Source organism: Caretta caretta, chromosome 2 (genome assembly GCF_965140235.1).
Source record: "Caretta caretta isolate rCarCar2 chromosome 2, rCarCar1.hap1, whole genome shotgun sequence".
NCBI lineage: Eukaryota > Metazoa > Chordata > Testudines > Cheloniidae > Caretta > Caretta caretta.
The window spans coordinates 90,570,319-90,587,894 of NC_134207.1; the positions used below are offsets into that span (position 1 = coordinate 90,570,319).

The following is a 17,576-nucleotide window of genomic DNA, read 5'->3' on the forward strand; positions in this document are numbered from 1 at the left end:
TATTTTGGGAAGGTTTACAGACCTTACTTCTGATGTATCTATTTCCTCTCTTACCTAGATGAGCTGTATTTTTTTAAAAAAAGCAGAGGTATTAAATGACAAACCTGCACAATGCAGCCTTTAACAAACCAGAAATCTGGTATAAAGTTAAATGTGCAATTTTTAAATAATTTTTTTTTATTTGTGCCAGGTAATAATCACTGGATTCAAAGGAAACAAGAGCCCCCCAATGATTCAATATTTCTAAATGCTAATGTTGCCACAATAACATGTGTCCTAAAGACTCAAGAAGATGCTGTGGATTTTCATAGCTGTGCTGAAGGTGAAGGTGTATGAGCTTTGAATGGGAGTGAGGTAGTTAAAATAACAAAATGAAGAAACTGTATATGTGCTGATATTTGGTGGTCCTGAACTGGAACACTATTGGTGCAAAAACCAAGCCATCTGGAGCATTTAATTTTGATTTACAAATGACTTGGATAGAAAGCAAAACTAAAAAAAAAAAAAAAAAAGCAGTTCTGTACGTCTAGACAATTTTTACTTTTCAGTTTGACATTTGCTACTTTGCTTCTGCAGATGCCAAAATCTATATGCTTCTAGACTTAAAAGATTAAAGAGGTGGGTTTTAGTTCAGTGGTTAAACTGTTACTGTATCACTTTAACTCTTTAAAAAAATGACAGTTTGCATTATCCCCAGTTTTTAAAAGATTTGCAAGCGTTTCTGTTACCAACCCTGAAAGTATTTTCAGGGGTTTAATAACTCAGCAGTGAGAGAAAAAAAATTCTCTGAGCTAACAACTTGACCTACATTGGCTCAGGATCAAACAGACTTACAAAATTTGAAAAAAGAACCCTGTTTACCCATCTCTCATCCCCAGTTCAAGTTGGCAGTAGCTCTGAATATTACATAAGAGGCCTGAAGAATTCTATGGAACCTTAAGACTTATTTCTGAGGTACAAACTATTGAGTTCTGGGGCCTGATTTTCATTTTCCTACAGCATGAAAGCAATTTCATGTCATTTAAACATTTTGTGGAACACCTGAATACTTAAAAATTATCAAATAAACTATACACTGAACTAATTCAATGTTATCATTCTCTTCTTTCCTCTTCTGCTGTCACTCCCTTCCTTCCCCCTGTCCTAGTGTCACTATTTCCAGCACAATGGGAAATGCTCTCCTGAAAACCCCTGGTCACCCTCTGCCTTAAATAGTTAATAAATAACATCAATTACATATATTCTCTATATTTAAATGAGGGCAACATTTGCTCTAATTTATTCAAACTCTGAGTGAAATTTACACTTCCCAGCAGCTCAAAGCCAGGGTAAACAGGCTTTTTTTTGGTTAAATTAAACTGGGGTGGAGTCATACTACCTCTCCCCCTGAGCCAGAGTGCCTGTGTAGCTGGCCCAATAAATAATAATAATAATATTTCAATTTGCAATAATAAACACAAATATCACCAATGGTCAGTCCTATACCTTGAAGCAATACTAAACTGCAGTCCTTATATTATGGAGATGCCAGTCATGGATCCATAATGAAAGCTGAGTTGAGTTTTGCATCTAAAGCAAGGATCCAATCTCTTTGTTATATATGAAGAATATATTGTATCTTCCTCAAAATTACAGTACTGTAATTGTGTACACAATGATTTATCTGAGAATTTACAAGAAATCCATCAATTTATGAGCTAAAATTAATTTTAACATTGGGTCCTTCAAGAAATTTAGCATGGGTACCAAACCTTTTCTTGTCCTGAATAAACTCAACAACAGAATTACACAGACTCTCAAAAAGTGTCCATGTAGATCAAACTCATTGAAATCTCAGGCATACACTGCATTTGAAGAAATTTAGTTATAATTATCCTAACTTATCCTAACATTTTTGTTTCTGACTGTCATTATTACAATAAAATATTGACAGGTCAACAGCTCAGGTCACTCTCAGCTGCAGCAATTGTGGCATCAGAGGCAACAATCAACCAGTGCTTTCCTTCTACAGCAAACTGAAGTAGCTAATTCTTTCTATTCGATTTTGCTACGGATCTATTGGTTGTAATGGGTCAGTGGTATCAGAACGTTGAGTGAATAAATGTGTCAAGCCTTCCTATGGGCATGTTACTTGGCCCAACTGTCACTGCTTCTTAAAGGTATGCTATGCTGAAAACCTGTGTTACAAGAGAATTAAGGCTGAGAGTATGTATTAGTAATTTAAGAGTAAAAATATTATAGGTTATTATATTTATATAATATAAACTGTTATAACTAGTTACAGTTATAATTACACAGAATAATTACAAATCCCAGAAAATCAGAGTTAAACTTAAAAGAAATCCAAACATGCTAAGGCTCCTACACAACCTTAAATAAGCTCTCTAGTGATGGGCAAAATATTAAGGGGGGAGGAATGAATGTGTCTTTAAAAATCAGCTTGCTCTAAAATGCATTGACTATAATTGCACAGTAGCACTACAGGGCACAGTTAATATCGTTCAGGTGCTCTGTTGCCAATGTTATCATGGCTCATCAAGTTATATTTTAACACACCGCCATGCACACGGTGGCATATCTCCCTATGCTGAATATGGGACACCTGGTAAACAAGTTAAACCGCAATCAATCAGAACTATGCGGTACAAACATTCAAATTAACATCAGGTTGACTGAGCCCCCATTAAAAAGAAATACTGTGTAGTTGGATTATTTTTATTTACCTTCTTATCTTTAAGGCTTTAGGGTTCACAAGGGGAGAGGTGGGACACACACCCACCCATACCCCTCTCTCGCACAGGGTGGGTGACCGATCAACCCGACCCTCCCTGCCGAACATTCTCCACCCTCCAGGCCTCGCTGGGCCACCGGGATGAACCTGCCTCTCCCGGTACTTGGTGCCGTGTCTTCCCAAGGCAATCCATGTGTGTGTGGGGGGGAGGGTGGTAAGCAGGGTCACATGCCCCCGCCCAGATTTCTGCCAGGGTTCACACCAGAACGTGGCCAGCAGCAGCATTTCAGCACTGTGCAGGACGAAAGGGATGGGAACCGCTTCCAGCTACAGGGGAGGGTGGGAGAGAGGGAAGACCTCACCCATGTCTTTGCAGAGCTCATCCCTTCCCCCGACCCTACCCCCAACCCCTGTAGGTTAGGGGCAAGAACAGGCTGGAAATCACTCCTCCACCTCCCCGCCTTTACTCCAGAGCTTGGCTGAGGGGTGGAGAGGATGCCCTGTGCCAGTGCTTTGCGGGGTTTGGCTCCTTCTGGCCAGCGCTCTGGGCCAGAGGGTCTTGGCTGGCAGGCTCCTTCCTTCCCCCACTGCCTCGAAGGAGCCTGCCAGCCAGGCTGCTGGTGACCTGAGCTTTCTGACCAGGGGCTGATTCTCTGCACAGCACTGGGAGAGAGACATGCCCCACCAGAGGGATATGGAGGAGCAGCGGAGCTGAGGAGGGTGAAGGGGCAAAGCAGGGAGAGGACAGCGAGAGGAGGAGCAAGTAAAGGGACAATGGATGGGCAGCAGAGGCGACACGTAACTGGATGCTGCCTGGCACCTGCCTGCACTCACTGGCCACTGCAGCTTGCAGCACGCAGTCAGCACCAGCTGGAAACAAGATGCGGGGATGGGACTCTGCTGGCCGAGACCAGGCACACAGCGGTGGCCGTGCTGACAGACCAATAGGGGGAGCAGCCTGGCCCCACATGCTGCATCTTCACCCCGCCACCAGGCTTGCATACCCATCACTGGCCACTGGACCCCCCACTCACCACCAGTGGGCGGGTGGCTGGTGAGCAGGGATCCGACCAGTAGCAGGACCCCCGAGTACTGATGGGGGAGAGGCAAAAAATATGGGACAATTTGCCCATTTTTAAGAAAAAGTTGATACACCTGTAGGCAGGCTTAAATACAGGACTGTCCCTTTAAAAACAGGACATCTGGTCACTCTAGCTATGCACAATCTTGCAAAGCCATATTTGCATGAGTATTCCCTACTGTATGACTGCAATAGGGCTACCTGCTTGAGTAAGTATGAGTAAGGATCCACAATAGTGCTCCAAAATTACTACTTGGAGTCGGAATCACATCTTATTTCTCTGGTAAGTACCATGCATATTATGATGCCATTATTTAATAATAAATAATATTAAGGTTTCAGAGTAGCAGCCGTGTTAGTCTGTATCCGCAAAAAGAAAAGGAGTACTTGTGGCACCTTAGAGACAAACAAATTTATTAGAGCATAAGCTTTCGTGAGCTACAGCTCACTTCATTGGATGCATAGAATGGAACAAATAGTAAGAAGATATATATATACACATACAGAGAAGGTGGAAGTTGCCATACAAACTGTAAGAGGCTAATTAATTAAGATGAGCTATTATCAGCAGGAGAAAAAAATTTTTGTAGCAATAATCAAAATGGCCCATTTAGACAGTTGACAAGAAGGTGTGAGGATACTTAGCACAGGGAAATAAATTCAATATGTGTAATGACCCAGCCACTACCAATGTGATATATGCCATCATGTGCCAGCTATGGCCCTCTGCCTTGTACATTGGCCAAACCAGACAGTCTCTAAGCAGAAGAATAAATGGACACAAATCTGACATCAGAAATCATAACATTCAAAAACCAGTAGGAGAACACGACAACCACTCTGGCCACGCAGTAAAAGATTTAAGGGTGGCAATTTTGCAACAGAAAAACTTCAAAAACAGACTCCAAGGAAAAACTGCCGACCTTGAATTAGTATGCAAACTAGATACTATTAACTTGGGTTTGAATAGAGACTGGGAGTGGCTGGGTCATTACACACATTGAATCTATTTCCCTATGTTAAGTATCCTCACACCTTCTTGTCAACTGACTAAATGGGCCATCTTGATTATCACTACAGAAGTTTTTTCTCCTGCTGATAATAGCTCATCTTAATTAATTAGCCTCTTACAGTTTGTATGGCAACTTCCAACTTATCTGTATGTGTGTGTATATATAGCTATATATATATCTTCTTATTATATGTTTCATTTATGCATCCGATGAAGTGGGCTATAGCCCACGAAAGCTTATGCTCTAATAAATTTGTTGGTCTCTAAATAACATTAAGTATTTCTTTTATTATCTATGTCCATCTCCTCCTCACTATTAGCCTTGACACTCTTGTTTATCCCTTTCAGCCACAACCATCTTTGCACTTACTACCATGCTCCTTTCTAAATGAAATATCCTGCCTGAACTAGTCCATAAAACCAATACCAGGTCCTCCTACTAATCTCTAACCTATATTTATTATACGATGACATATGCAAGAAACTAGTAATCTAATAAGGCATTAGGTTGAAGGCCACTTGGGTATACTTGATACTAATTATAGGAGGGGAAAGATTTTACATTTTCTCTTTCTCCTCCCACCCTCTTTGTTGCTTGCCCATGAAGATTATAAAGACTGTGGGAGCAGGAATTATTTATCTACATATATGGAAAGTCCCTAGAGCATTGTGAATGCTACCATAATGAAATTATAATAGCCATAATAATTATCAAATAGAAATAGCAAAGGAACTTATCTAATGCACTGGATCAATTATATGCATTTTATATTTTGAAAATGCAAAAATTTCTTTTGAGAACATTAAAGATCTGACAAAAGCCTAATAAGTCAGCATTAAAACTGTCATTTGATGTGCACAATTGTATCTTTTCTTTAAAAAATAGTATAACTTAAGGATGAAGTGTTAGCATTAATTCTGAGTTTCCTGGGGCTTTTGTTGTTTTAAGACAGATGCTCAGCTTTACCGGTGTCTTGTATTTAATTGTAGAACTACTGTTTATTCAAGTGATAGTAGCACATTCTGTGATAAATAAAATGGGCATTTATCAAAGGTAACTTGCCAGTTATAAATGTCAAACATAAGCATTGTAAGACAAATAAATTGTCTATCTGGAGCTTACATTTATCTTATTTCAAGTCTTTGGATAATCAACATTTGTGCGACAGTGTTCACATTTGAATTATTGAAGAATATTTTTGGAAAGAGGAAGATACAATAGGTTACATGATTTACTTTTAATTAATATTAGCGTAAAAAGAAAATACTAAAAATGCTATTTCCTATATAATATTAGAGAAGAAGAAGAAGAAAGTAGTGTGTTTAGGGTTGTAAACTTTGAATCCAAGGTTTGGATTCAAGGTTTAAAGTTACTCAAATTAGCAAGTACAACAAAATTTCATAGGAGGCATAATATGATAGCGGTAGTCAGTCTAGATGGATTTGCATTAATATACAACAGTTTAATTTTAATGTAATGAGATATGCATTAACTACATAAAAGAGAGGCCATTCCAGGCTGTGGATAACCTTGACCAACTCTCAAAAATAAAATTCACATATAGCATAATACATAATAGATCCATTGAGAACACTACCCTGACAGCAATATAAGTATTACAAACATTTAATAATAAAACCTCCCACCTCCCTTTGGTCCATAAGGAAAAGATAGGCCTTGCAGCATGCCAAAGGTTAACAAAGTTGGGTAGAGCCTTAATGGTAAAAAAAGTCCAGCCATCAGCACCCACCCCTCCCTTTTATACTAGCAAAGCATTCTTGCATCCTTCAAGTTAATGCCAAAGATAGAAAGGATACTCACAGTTAAAACCGGGTTCAATATTGTTTCCAGCTTCAAGGCTGTTTATTGTGATTTGGAAGATGATGTGCAGCAGCAGGAATGATAGACTGATGAAACACAAGGATTTTAATAACCTTCCTGTATGTCCTAGAAGACACAATATTGAGATGTACATAGTTGGGAGAAGTTCCAAAGAGTCAAAATAGTGTTTAAAATTATCCAAGCATAGAAATTTTGTAAAAATCTGGTAAATGGAAAAGGTTTCTAAAGCAAACCAGTTATCCACTAGTTATGAATGTTACCTTGAGGGTTTCTGTCATTCATACCACAGTATACAGCACGATTATAACAAATGTTCAAATATGGCACTTCAGTTATAAAAACCCTTGATTATAACTCATACAATATTTTCCTCAAATGTTTTTTAGAAATTATCTAGAATCTCCAGATATCAGTCTTAACTCAATGAAGAAAATTTTAAAATATTTCTATCACCTAATCATCTGACATATACACTGTAAATAAGCAAATGTTGATTAACATTCCGAAAGGCAAAGAGAAAGAGCTACCAATCTGTTACTCCTTTAATTACATACAACATGGCCAGAAAGATTAGCAACTTAAAACTGCTGTGATGGTCAGAAGGAGCACAGACACTCTTTTAAAATGAACGCTTTCCTTTGTACAAACTGGGGTTGACAGACAGGCTAGCTGATCAGTCTCCTTTGGTAGCTTTTTGGAAATAATTTTCAACAGACTAGGAGACGATTTTCCCATAGGCACTTAGTTGTTGATTCTCTATGACTTGCTGGAGATCCACGTCAGACAACAAATAAAAAACGTTTGGAAGAGATTTTGAAAATGTCCTCATACGTCCCCAGCAGTGTCCTACCTTTCCCCTCAAAAGTGAAAACTGAAAGAAAAGAGTGAATTCAGAAGAGAAGAGATGTGAATTTTGTAAATCACTGATATTTCTTCAGAAAACAACATTCTTTTTAAAATCTAAAATGTATTGCTACTAAAAAATGGTCAAGAACTATCCATTTGTCTGCCTTAACTATAATAAAAAAAATAAATAAAAAGTTGCATCTCCATGGTACCTTCCACCCAAGCTTCCATAAATTTACTTTCAGATCAAATCTATGAAGTTGGTAAGTATTATTAGCCAAATTTTACACATCAAAAAACAGAGATCTTGGCCAAAGTAATACAGAAAGCCTGTGGCAGAACTGATGGGGACGAAGGCTCCTCCAATTCCCCATAACTCCCAGATTTGTGATTAAATGACTTTCTCCCTCAAGTATCCAATGGCTCATGGAAGGGAGTTGCTTCAGCAACCACGGAGACAGGAGCAGACCAAAAATAGGGGTTGTGGTGCACTATAGGTCTCTTTCAGAGAATCCCTCTTGAAATTTGATAGGGACCATGTAACTATTTACATTATAGACAAAGATACAAAGGCACTGGGATTCAGATATATAAGGCAGCACTGGGATTCAGGAGACCTGGATTCCATTCCCAGCTCTGCTCCTGACTTGTTGTGTGACCTTCAGCAAGGCACTTCACATCTCTGTACCTCTCTTTTCACCCTTTGTCCAACTTATCCATTTCAACTGTAAGCTCTGCAGGTCATGGAGCGTCTCTTATTACATACACAAAACCCACTATAACTGCACTCTGATTTCAGTTGGGGCCTCTACGCATTCCCATACTAGTACAGCTAGAACTACAAAATATAGAGAGGCCAAGTTTATAGTGGTTAGTTATATTCAGATACTACTCTCTAATATGATACTACCAGAACAGATGCTTTAGATATGCAGTTTGATTACACAGCTGACAAAATGCCATGAATTTATTTTTGTTGATACAAATGTGGAAGGTTAATGACACTCTAAAACTTGATAATTCTATCATGGCCACACTTTTCCATTTCACTCTTGTCTCAGAATAAGGAACCATTTAAAGGCATGTCATAATGCTATCAATTTAAAATCTCTTTCAGACCCAATCACACTATTCATTATATTCCTGACAGACCGTTTAGTAGATTACCATGAAACCCTCATTTCTGATATACTTCAAGTGCTATTATAATATGACCCCATATTAATACAGGGACATCACCATTACTTAAAATGATGTTTCTTTTCATAAATAGCATCAGCAGTATTGTAATTTGTATTCACTGATTATGTGCATCCAAGAAATCAAGTACTACTTGCAGGAATGCTCAAATAAAGCAAATTTTAAAGTTTGCACACAGAGTTACTTGATGATAGTGAACTGAGTTCACAGACACAACTACCCACAATTGAAATGGTACATTTTTAAGGGATTAAACTTGACACAGCAGGGGATCATGGCTCCTAATTGCTCTCACCAAACTCTGGCACAAAGACAATTAAACAAGCATCTGACCACTACTTTTGCACCACATGTGCACATCCAGCTATTTTCTGCCAGTGTGTGTTATGATGACAGAAAATTACAGACTAGTCAGAGTAGCAGCCATGTTAGTCTGTATTCACAAAAAGAAAAGGAGTACTTGTGGCACCTTAGAGACTAACAAATTTATTAGAGCATAAGCTTTCGTGAACTCATGAAAGCTTATGCTCTAATAAATTTGTTAGTCTCTAAGGTGCCGCAAGTACCCCTTTTCTTTTTACAGACTAGTCAATGTAACGTACCTGGGAAATAATCCAAACTCCACTGAAGTCCATAGACTTCAATGAGCTTTGGATCAGGCTCTTGATCTACTTTTATAGAGGAGGGAACACCTTAACAGGATGGAGGGAAGGGTTCCTAAAACTCCTTACCACAGCAGTAGCCCAGAAGTAGTTAAATAATCTAGACAAGGACCAGACTACACTATTCACAGCTAGGACTACATGCTCACACACAAGTACTTTGCGTTAGAGCTGGGCAAAAAATTTCAAATAGTTTATTTGCCAAGAAATGTAGTTTTGGTGACCCAAAACTATTGCAAATTTTACATGAATTTCCCAAATAGCTTCAGCTAGAAATGTGTTGTTTTGTGCATCAGGCGCTAGTTGCAAAACAGCATTAGTGTAATCTCCCTAACAATGCTGAGCCCCACTTGGGATGTGGGAGATCCAGGTTCAATTCCCTGTTGATGTACAGGGGGGATTTGAACTTAGGTCCCCCACACTGCAGAAGAGTGCCTATGCCACTGGGCTATGAGATGTCTGGGAACAGGTCTCCCAAATTCTGCTGTTGAAGTTGTTCCACTTTATATAACATAGTTGCATAGTCATTGATGTGGACACTGTGGAAAAATGAGGTGAGAGACATGCGTGTAATTAAATGGCAGGCTCCATGGCCGCAACTTTTATTAAATTTTCACACAGGAGAGGAACACTACCCACCCATCACCCATACTCTACTATGCCAGGCATTTGACTAGTTCCAGTGTGGGCACCTTACCATATAACCCATAACTGGTGCCAGGGTTATAGGACTCCTTACCATACAATCCATAATTCAGGGTAGGCTACTCCTCAACCTACCCTCCAGGACTCAGGCCAATTCTCTCGATTTTAGTGTGAGTCTTGTGATATTTGGTGTTTTTCTTACATCACCAGTCTCTGGATTCATGTCACTTCATGAGAACTGAAAATTTCATTAAAAATAAAATATGTTTCTGACCCTTGTGCTTGCACAGAAATGCTTGAAAACATGAACCCTACCACCTCAAAAACCAGGAGACAAATAAAAAGAACACAGTAAGTTTATTATGTGCTGAAATCTCATGATTTAAAGTCAGTCTTCTGATGTTTGAATGTTTAGTCTGAGACCACAAACAGTAGAATTCTTTAATCATATGGTTATTGCATGGTGTCATTACAGAGCAGAGTTAAGGGTTTTGAGGGCCCTAACTGGAGGAATCCTATACCTTACAATTGGATTTCTTTTACCTTAATTCTGATTTTCCTGGGTTTATACCACTTGGTTTCAGGATAACTACAACATCTCTGTATTGCATTTCACCCTAAATTACTGATATGCACTTTCAACTTTAGCTCCTATGTTAACAGCTTTTGTGTGGGAATCCTCAGACATTTATGTTTACCAAAGAGTATTTTAGCTGGTTACAGCAGCAATAACATGAAAATACAAGCCACTATTTATGCAATTTTTGCTAATATGTGGAAGTATATAAAATAGGTGGTATTAATATTTCATGTATAATTATCTCCTGAAATGGTTTCTAGTTAATGGCTTTATACATGTCCTATGAAATATGGCTGGGATTTTCTAAAGTGCTTGGTGTTGGCTCACTACTTCTCCCATAGAAGTCAAAAGGCATTTGGCCATTGACCTCAAATGAGAGCAAAATTAGGCCGAAGATGAATGATTTTGAAAATCCCATCTTATATTTTCATACCTAATGCACACAGATTGGGGGAGGGGGAGACACCTTTCCAGGAGGCAAAATATTTTTAGGCTACCTTCTCAATTAGATTTTTCAGATGTGAGACTTCAGTTACAAGTGAGACTCTTAGTGCCTCAGTATTACATTTAACCTTATAATGAGAGCAAAATAAAGATGAAAGGTCTACCACCACAATGTTTAAATTTGGAGTTTACCTCCCCCCAAAGTTTCAGCAGTGCTAAAAACTGGAAGTTTGGTTCTGGCCAATTGCAAGTATAAAGAAAAAAACGTTACTGAATTTTGCATGAAAATCTGTCATTTTCATGTACACAAAAGGTTAAATATGGAATATAAACTTTGACCCACCTACTTTATCCACCTTCTGCTTGACAGGAAAGCCATCTATTTTAGTAGGTGTAGTTAATAATACTATTGGCTACAAAGTTCTTGTCAATTCTTTTCTTGAATTCACCAATATTTTCTGCTCTTATGATCCTCTAATCTATATTCCGATGATCCTGGGAGAAGCAGGCGCTAATCAGATATCAGTTCCAAACAAAGACTAAGAGATCAATTTTTCAAGGTGCTGAACATTCTAGCCCAATCCAATAAAGCACTTATGCATGTACCTAACTTTAAGTACATAAGTAGTCCCACTGAATGGGACTATAGTCAAGCACATTTAATTTTTTTTGCTGTATTGTGCCAGAGTGTACTTTGTAGGATCAAATGCTAAGGGGGTTAAGACACCCAATTACTGCTGAAAGTCAGTGGGACTTAGGATCCCAGGTCCCTTAGGATCCTTTGAAAACCCCAGCATTATACATTACAGTTTTCTAAGTTGTCATGTAGTCTTTGTAAGAGCTGATGTAAAGAGCTGCAGAGTGGAAGCCACTTTCACTGCCCAACAACAAATTTTATTGATCTTACAAAACCTAGTAACTATGCTACATATTCTTGAGTGCCATCTACTTACCTATTAAGTGTTTACATATACACAGATATGGGAACTCTCTCGTAATAAGATTAAACATTAAACATCTCCTGCATTCCACTCCAGAGATAACTCCTAAGTAAAGTGACAACTGTATGTACAGGATAGTTTTAAACAGCTCACTGGGAACATTTAGGTACAAAGGGACCCTTGAATTGTTTGATATTTGTGTCTATCTGTATATTTTCCTTGCTCTGCAGGATTGTTTAACCAGGTTGTAATTTGCACAGTGTTTGATATCTTTTGAATAAAGATTGTGTTAATAGCACTGATACAGGGTTGGTCATCTCTAAAGTGGTGGATTACAACAAGGCAAAGGCTATGAATAAAGAAAAGGGGAACGCAATAGTTTGAAAGGATTTTATTTAGAATAAAATTTTATAGTGGTGTGCTTTCTATACTGTATATTTATACAATGGCAAATCATTAATCCACAGATTACAAAAATTAGACATTGGCACAAAACCTGAAAAAAAGATTACTTCCATTCAGTGAGCCTTAAATATGCTTCCTAAGTAGGACCCATGCAAATAAAATGCTTAAGTAATCCTGTAGTTGCCATGTTTTCTTTTTTTTGTTTTTGTTTCCCCCCTTCCAAAGAAAAATCTAGTTTCTTCCTTTCTTGCAAATAGTATAGTTTTTTCTGCTACATTGTAAGCATTCCATTACACTGCAGCCTGTCTAAATTTAGATAAAGATTAATACTATACATAAAATCTATTTTAATACATTTTAAGAATTCTTTGCACTTCAACACTACTTTCTACCCAAGGAATTTGCTTCTAGTACAGCCAAGGTAGATGACAGCTCTAAGCATCACAAAAACACTAACTGGCTAACTTGCTGGGAGTCTCAGCAAGAGGCAAGAAATGAAAGAATTAATGAACGCCCCTGTCCATGCCATACTTGCATGGGACCAAGCCCCACAAAATGTACATCTACATCCAATAGCTCCAGAGCTCCAGGTTGTGTCTTAGAGAGAGGGATCCAAGGTGTGAAGGTCAAATCTACATCCTAACTTCCCCAATACCACAAGAATTTTCAGATCCAGTGCTTCCACTCCAAATTTTCCCCAAGTCTGTCAGATTTTGATCTGATTTTTTGGGATCATTTCCCTCTCTAGTGTGAGTTAAGAGCCCAATCAAGAACTCTGATTATTACTGTGCCCTAGATTAAAAAAAATGTTAACAGAAGGAATGTTAAAACTATATATAAATCCCATTTTGATCAAATTTTAAACAAAATATTATATTATAATAAAATGCTGTCTATCCCGAGTAGCATCCTTTCATAGAATCATAGACTTTAAGGTCAGAGGGGACCATTATGACCTTTAATATTACAAATTCTTGTATTTTTTGTGAGAGCTCATATGTCATTAAAAACATGTTTATCAACAAATTTTTAACTTTACCTTCTGTAAACAAATTAACTATTGTTTATTTCTATGTAAAACACAGATGCTTATCTGCCTGTATTTCTTTTCTCTGTCTCTCTCATTTTAATTAGGATACTATTGAATTTCAGCACACATAAAAATGAATAAAAATGTTAACAGGTATTTCTAATTATGTTTACAGGAATGTAAAATGGACTTGGGTAAATCTGACAGTCAAAAGAGTTGTGTAATTTAAAGTAACCTGATTTAGAAATGAAAACAGAAAAAGACCTACATAGAAAAATAAATGCCTACTTACTCTAGCTTCTTGCAAGACTTCCTGTTTTTTCTAGAAATTTTCGTGCCCAGAATACTATTAGAACTGAGCTACATCCTCTGCATCAATAGACAATGCCATCCTTCAGCCAGTTATAATCTTTGACTAGCAAGTTTACAGAGGCAAGTTACCCATTTTGTTAAAATATTTTTCCAGACAAGTCTTAGAACTTAACCACTCATTATTTTTCCAGAGGATCATTGCAGACTTTTTTAGTGTTAAACAGCTACTTCAGTTTTACAGGAAATAAAAACTATTTTATACACTAGTATATACAAATACTGTAAAAATTTTACGCCAAGATATTTAGTTATAAGAGTTTGAATTTTCTGGTGTACAGACCCTAGATGAAATGGGTATAGTGACTGTGGTTCTTCAAGTTGTCTTGTCCACATGTATTCCAATGACGTTCACATGAACCCTGTGCCCTCCAGTTCATATTATTTTGGCCAACAGTGTCCACTGGAAGCTGGGACTGCAATTTGAGTGTCCTTATACATCCAAAGGGCATAAAGGGCAGGGTGACTCCAACCGTTCCTCACTTCCTTCGCCAATTTAGAATGCAGGTATTATAGAACTCCACAGTAGCATGGAAGGGCAGGTAGCATATATGAATAATGTCTCAAAGAACCACTGTAACTGTAAGGTAGATGACAGTTGCTTGCCCATATATATAGAGAGAGAGAGAGAAAGAGAGAGAGAGAGAGAGAGAGAACTGATGTGGGCTCACAAATAATGAAAAAATTAAATGGAGGTGGGAACCAGGAGTCTAACTAATGATGACTGAAAGACATCCATGCCAAAAAAAACAGACTGGGATATTTTGTGATTAAGCAGATAGGTCCCCATACTGGCAACAAGAGGGTTAATGAGAGAACCTGTGAACCCAAACTGGCCCTCCCACACTACACCTGCAACAGATGTCAGTCATGGAAACTAGAGTTAAAAGGAGGAGACCTGGGCCAGTTTTGGATTGCCCAGGAAGGAGAGCTGAGCTCTGTTTCTCCTGATGTGAGAGAGGGTTGCAGCCAGAGACGGGGATAGCTTGCTGTTGGATGAACTTCCTGCTAGATGGGACAACCACTGGGAGGTTGGGCTGACTGAGTACAGACTGCTTGGAGACAAGCCCTGAATAGAAATGCAGGTTCCCACGGAAGGTTTTGAGTTGTGGGGTTTTGTTCCTGATTTCTTTGAGATCTTAATATCCTGGATGCAGTAGGACTGAATTGTGCCTTGGCCAGAGGCAAGCACCAGTATCTAAAACACCAGTATCTCTGACCTCAGAAGAGGCAATGACCTGCCAGCTGAGATCTGTGGTCTGATGGGCCACAAGGGGTATTGCAGAAGCAAACCTGCTCATGTGCTTTCATGATGGAGTGGACCTGTGTGTTGAACTCCAAGTAGCTGCCCAGCATATTTTGACTATGGGCACACTTCTCAAAAAAGATTCGGAGGCTGGCTGCCTGAACCCTGGTGGAGTAAGCTGTGACTCTTTCCAGAGAGTCTACATTAGCTAATTCATACCATAGTCCACTGGCTCTCAACCTTTCCAGACTATTGAACCATTTTCAGAAATCTAATTTGTTTTGTGTACCCCAAGTTTCACCTCACTTAAAAACTACTTGCTTACAAAAATCAGACATAAAAATACAAAAGTGTGACAGCCCACTATTACTGAAAAGATTGCTGACTTACTCATTTTTATCACATCAAATAAACAATTTGAAATATAAATATTGTACTTACATTTCAGTGTATAGTACATAGAGCAGCATAAACAAATCAATGTCTGTAAGAAATTTTAGTTTGTACTGACTTCACTAATCCTTTTAGGTCATCCTCCACTACAGGGGCAATCATCCCAGGTTAGCTAGATTCCTGTTTGACCTTATTAGAGTCTTCCCCCCAGTCAAATAACTTATGCCCTTAGGCAAACATCTAGATGAGTTGATGTACTCCCAGAAGACCTTTACGTACCCCCAGGGGTACACATACCCTAGCTGAGAACCACTGCCATAGTCCAGTGCAACTATAAATCCGATTAGAAAGCCTTTAGGTTCAAATGTGTTGACCTCTCAACCTTTCTGCATAAGATATAAATAACTTATCAGATATTCTGAACTATGTAGTCCTGTCTAGATAGAATGCCAGAACCCTGTACATTTACAGTGTAGCTTAGCTTCTCCTTTATTAGGGTGTGGCTCAGGGAAGAAAATAGGGATGTCACCCATCTGAGTAAGATGGAAATCAAAAACTGTTTTGGGCAGAAAACTTGGAATGAGTTCTGAAAGTTACCCTGTCTTTTTAGGATATAAGGCTGTCCTGTCACAAGGGCCTAAATCTTTCCCACCTGTCTAGCAGATAGTATTGCTACCAAAACTGCTGTTTTACTGGACATGTGAAAACAGGATCAAGTAGCTAGAGACTCCAAGAGTGGTCCCATTGATACCATTAGAACAATGTTTAGACTCCAAGAGGGCATAAGTCATTTGACTGGGAGGTAGACTCTAATAAGGCCAAACAAGAATCTAGCTAACCTGGGATGATTGCCCCTGCATTGGACGATGATTAACTGAAATGGCTGCTAAGTGGATCCAGCAGATATGTCTGTGCTGCAAAGTAAGACCTGCAGCAATAAGTCTCAGAACCCAGGTCAACTGACTTGGCTCACGCTATGGCTCACATAATGCAGATGTTCAAGCAAAGGCTGGAACTAAGGTTCTAAAACCCACGTGGGTGTGTGGGGGGGGATAGGTCTCAGAGCCTGAGCTGCAACCCGAGCCTGAATGTCTATACTGCTATTTGTAGCCCCATAGCATGAGCCCTGTTAAGCCAAGTCAGTTGGCCAGTGCTCTGAGACTTGCTGCTACAGGCCTTTTTTTTTTTTGGGGGGGGGGGGGCAGGGGTTAAGCATTGACATACCCTTAGACAAATCAGGCCAATTCACGTGTCTTTAACGATAACTGGTTATCGAGTACATCTGGGATCCGTGAAGTATGTCTCGGTGCAGATTGACTTGGATAGTAAACCTTTTCCATTTAGCCGTGTACATAGCTCTGGTCGTGTACTTTCTGCTATTAATATGGATAACTTCTCTCTAGCACTGACAGCCATACAGCATCCATGCTGTAGGGTGCAGGGAAGTTGGATCTGGATAGAGAATTTGGCCTTCTTTCTGTGATTCAGATACAGCTGAAGAAGCAGCTGGATTGGGGCTGAACTAAGAGGTTCATCAGATCTGAAATGCAAAACCGCCTTGGCCAGGCTAGCAACAGCCCTGTCATCTTTGCTGAGTTCTGAGTGTTCTGATGAGAGTAATTAGGATTAGAGTAATTGGAGAATAAGCATACATGAGACCTGGAGACCAGGAATACATCTGTTAGAGAACCTGGATCTTGACCTCCTCTGGACAAGAAGTTTTGACATTTCTTATTGTTCAATGTTGCAAAGAAATCTATAGAGTATTGACCGCAACTGGCGGTCCTTGAATGATGTCATGCTTTATTGACTATAATATATTCATATGCAGTTAGATAACTGGTCCACTGTCCCCTTAAGAGAGGCACAGGCAATGACTCCTATATGCTGGCTTTCTCTGTGTCTTTGTGCTGAGCTAGGGTGCTCTGAGCCAAGTATGTACTTGAAAATCTTGTAAATAAAACCTATTTAGTTTACTCTATCCTGGGTAGATCTCCATTCCTGTGACCACTATAAATGAAGACAATGCACAGTGACCTATCCCAGGGGAATTCTGCGCCAAAAATTTAAAAATTCTGCACACAATATTTTAAAATTCTGCAAGTTTTATTGGTCAATAAATAAATGCAGAGGCTCCAGCATGGCAGT

The 17,576-nt window shown here is 38.9% G+C and overlaps 1 protein-coding gene across 4 annotated transcripts in view; it reads right to left on the minus strand.

Moving 5' to 3' along the window:
• Window positions 1-17,576, minus strand: part of PIEZO2 (piezo type mechanosensitive ion channel component 2) — a 465,759-nt gene that overhangs the window by 290,328 nt on the left and 157,855 nt on the right. For all 4 annotated transcript variants that reach the window (XM_075125316.1, XM_075125317.1, XM_075125315.1 and 1 more), the window contains exon 3: window positions 6,647-6,772. In XM_075125316.1, coding sequence (XP_074981417.1) covers window positions 6,647-6,772 — 126 coding nt within the window. The remainder of the gene's footprint in view (window positions 1-6,646; window positions 6,773-17,576) is intronic.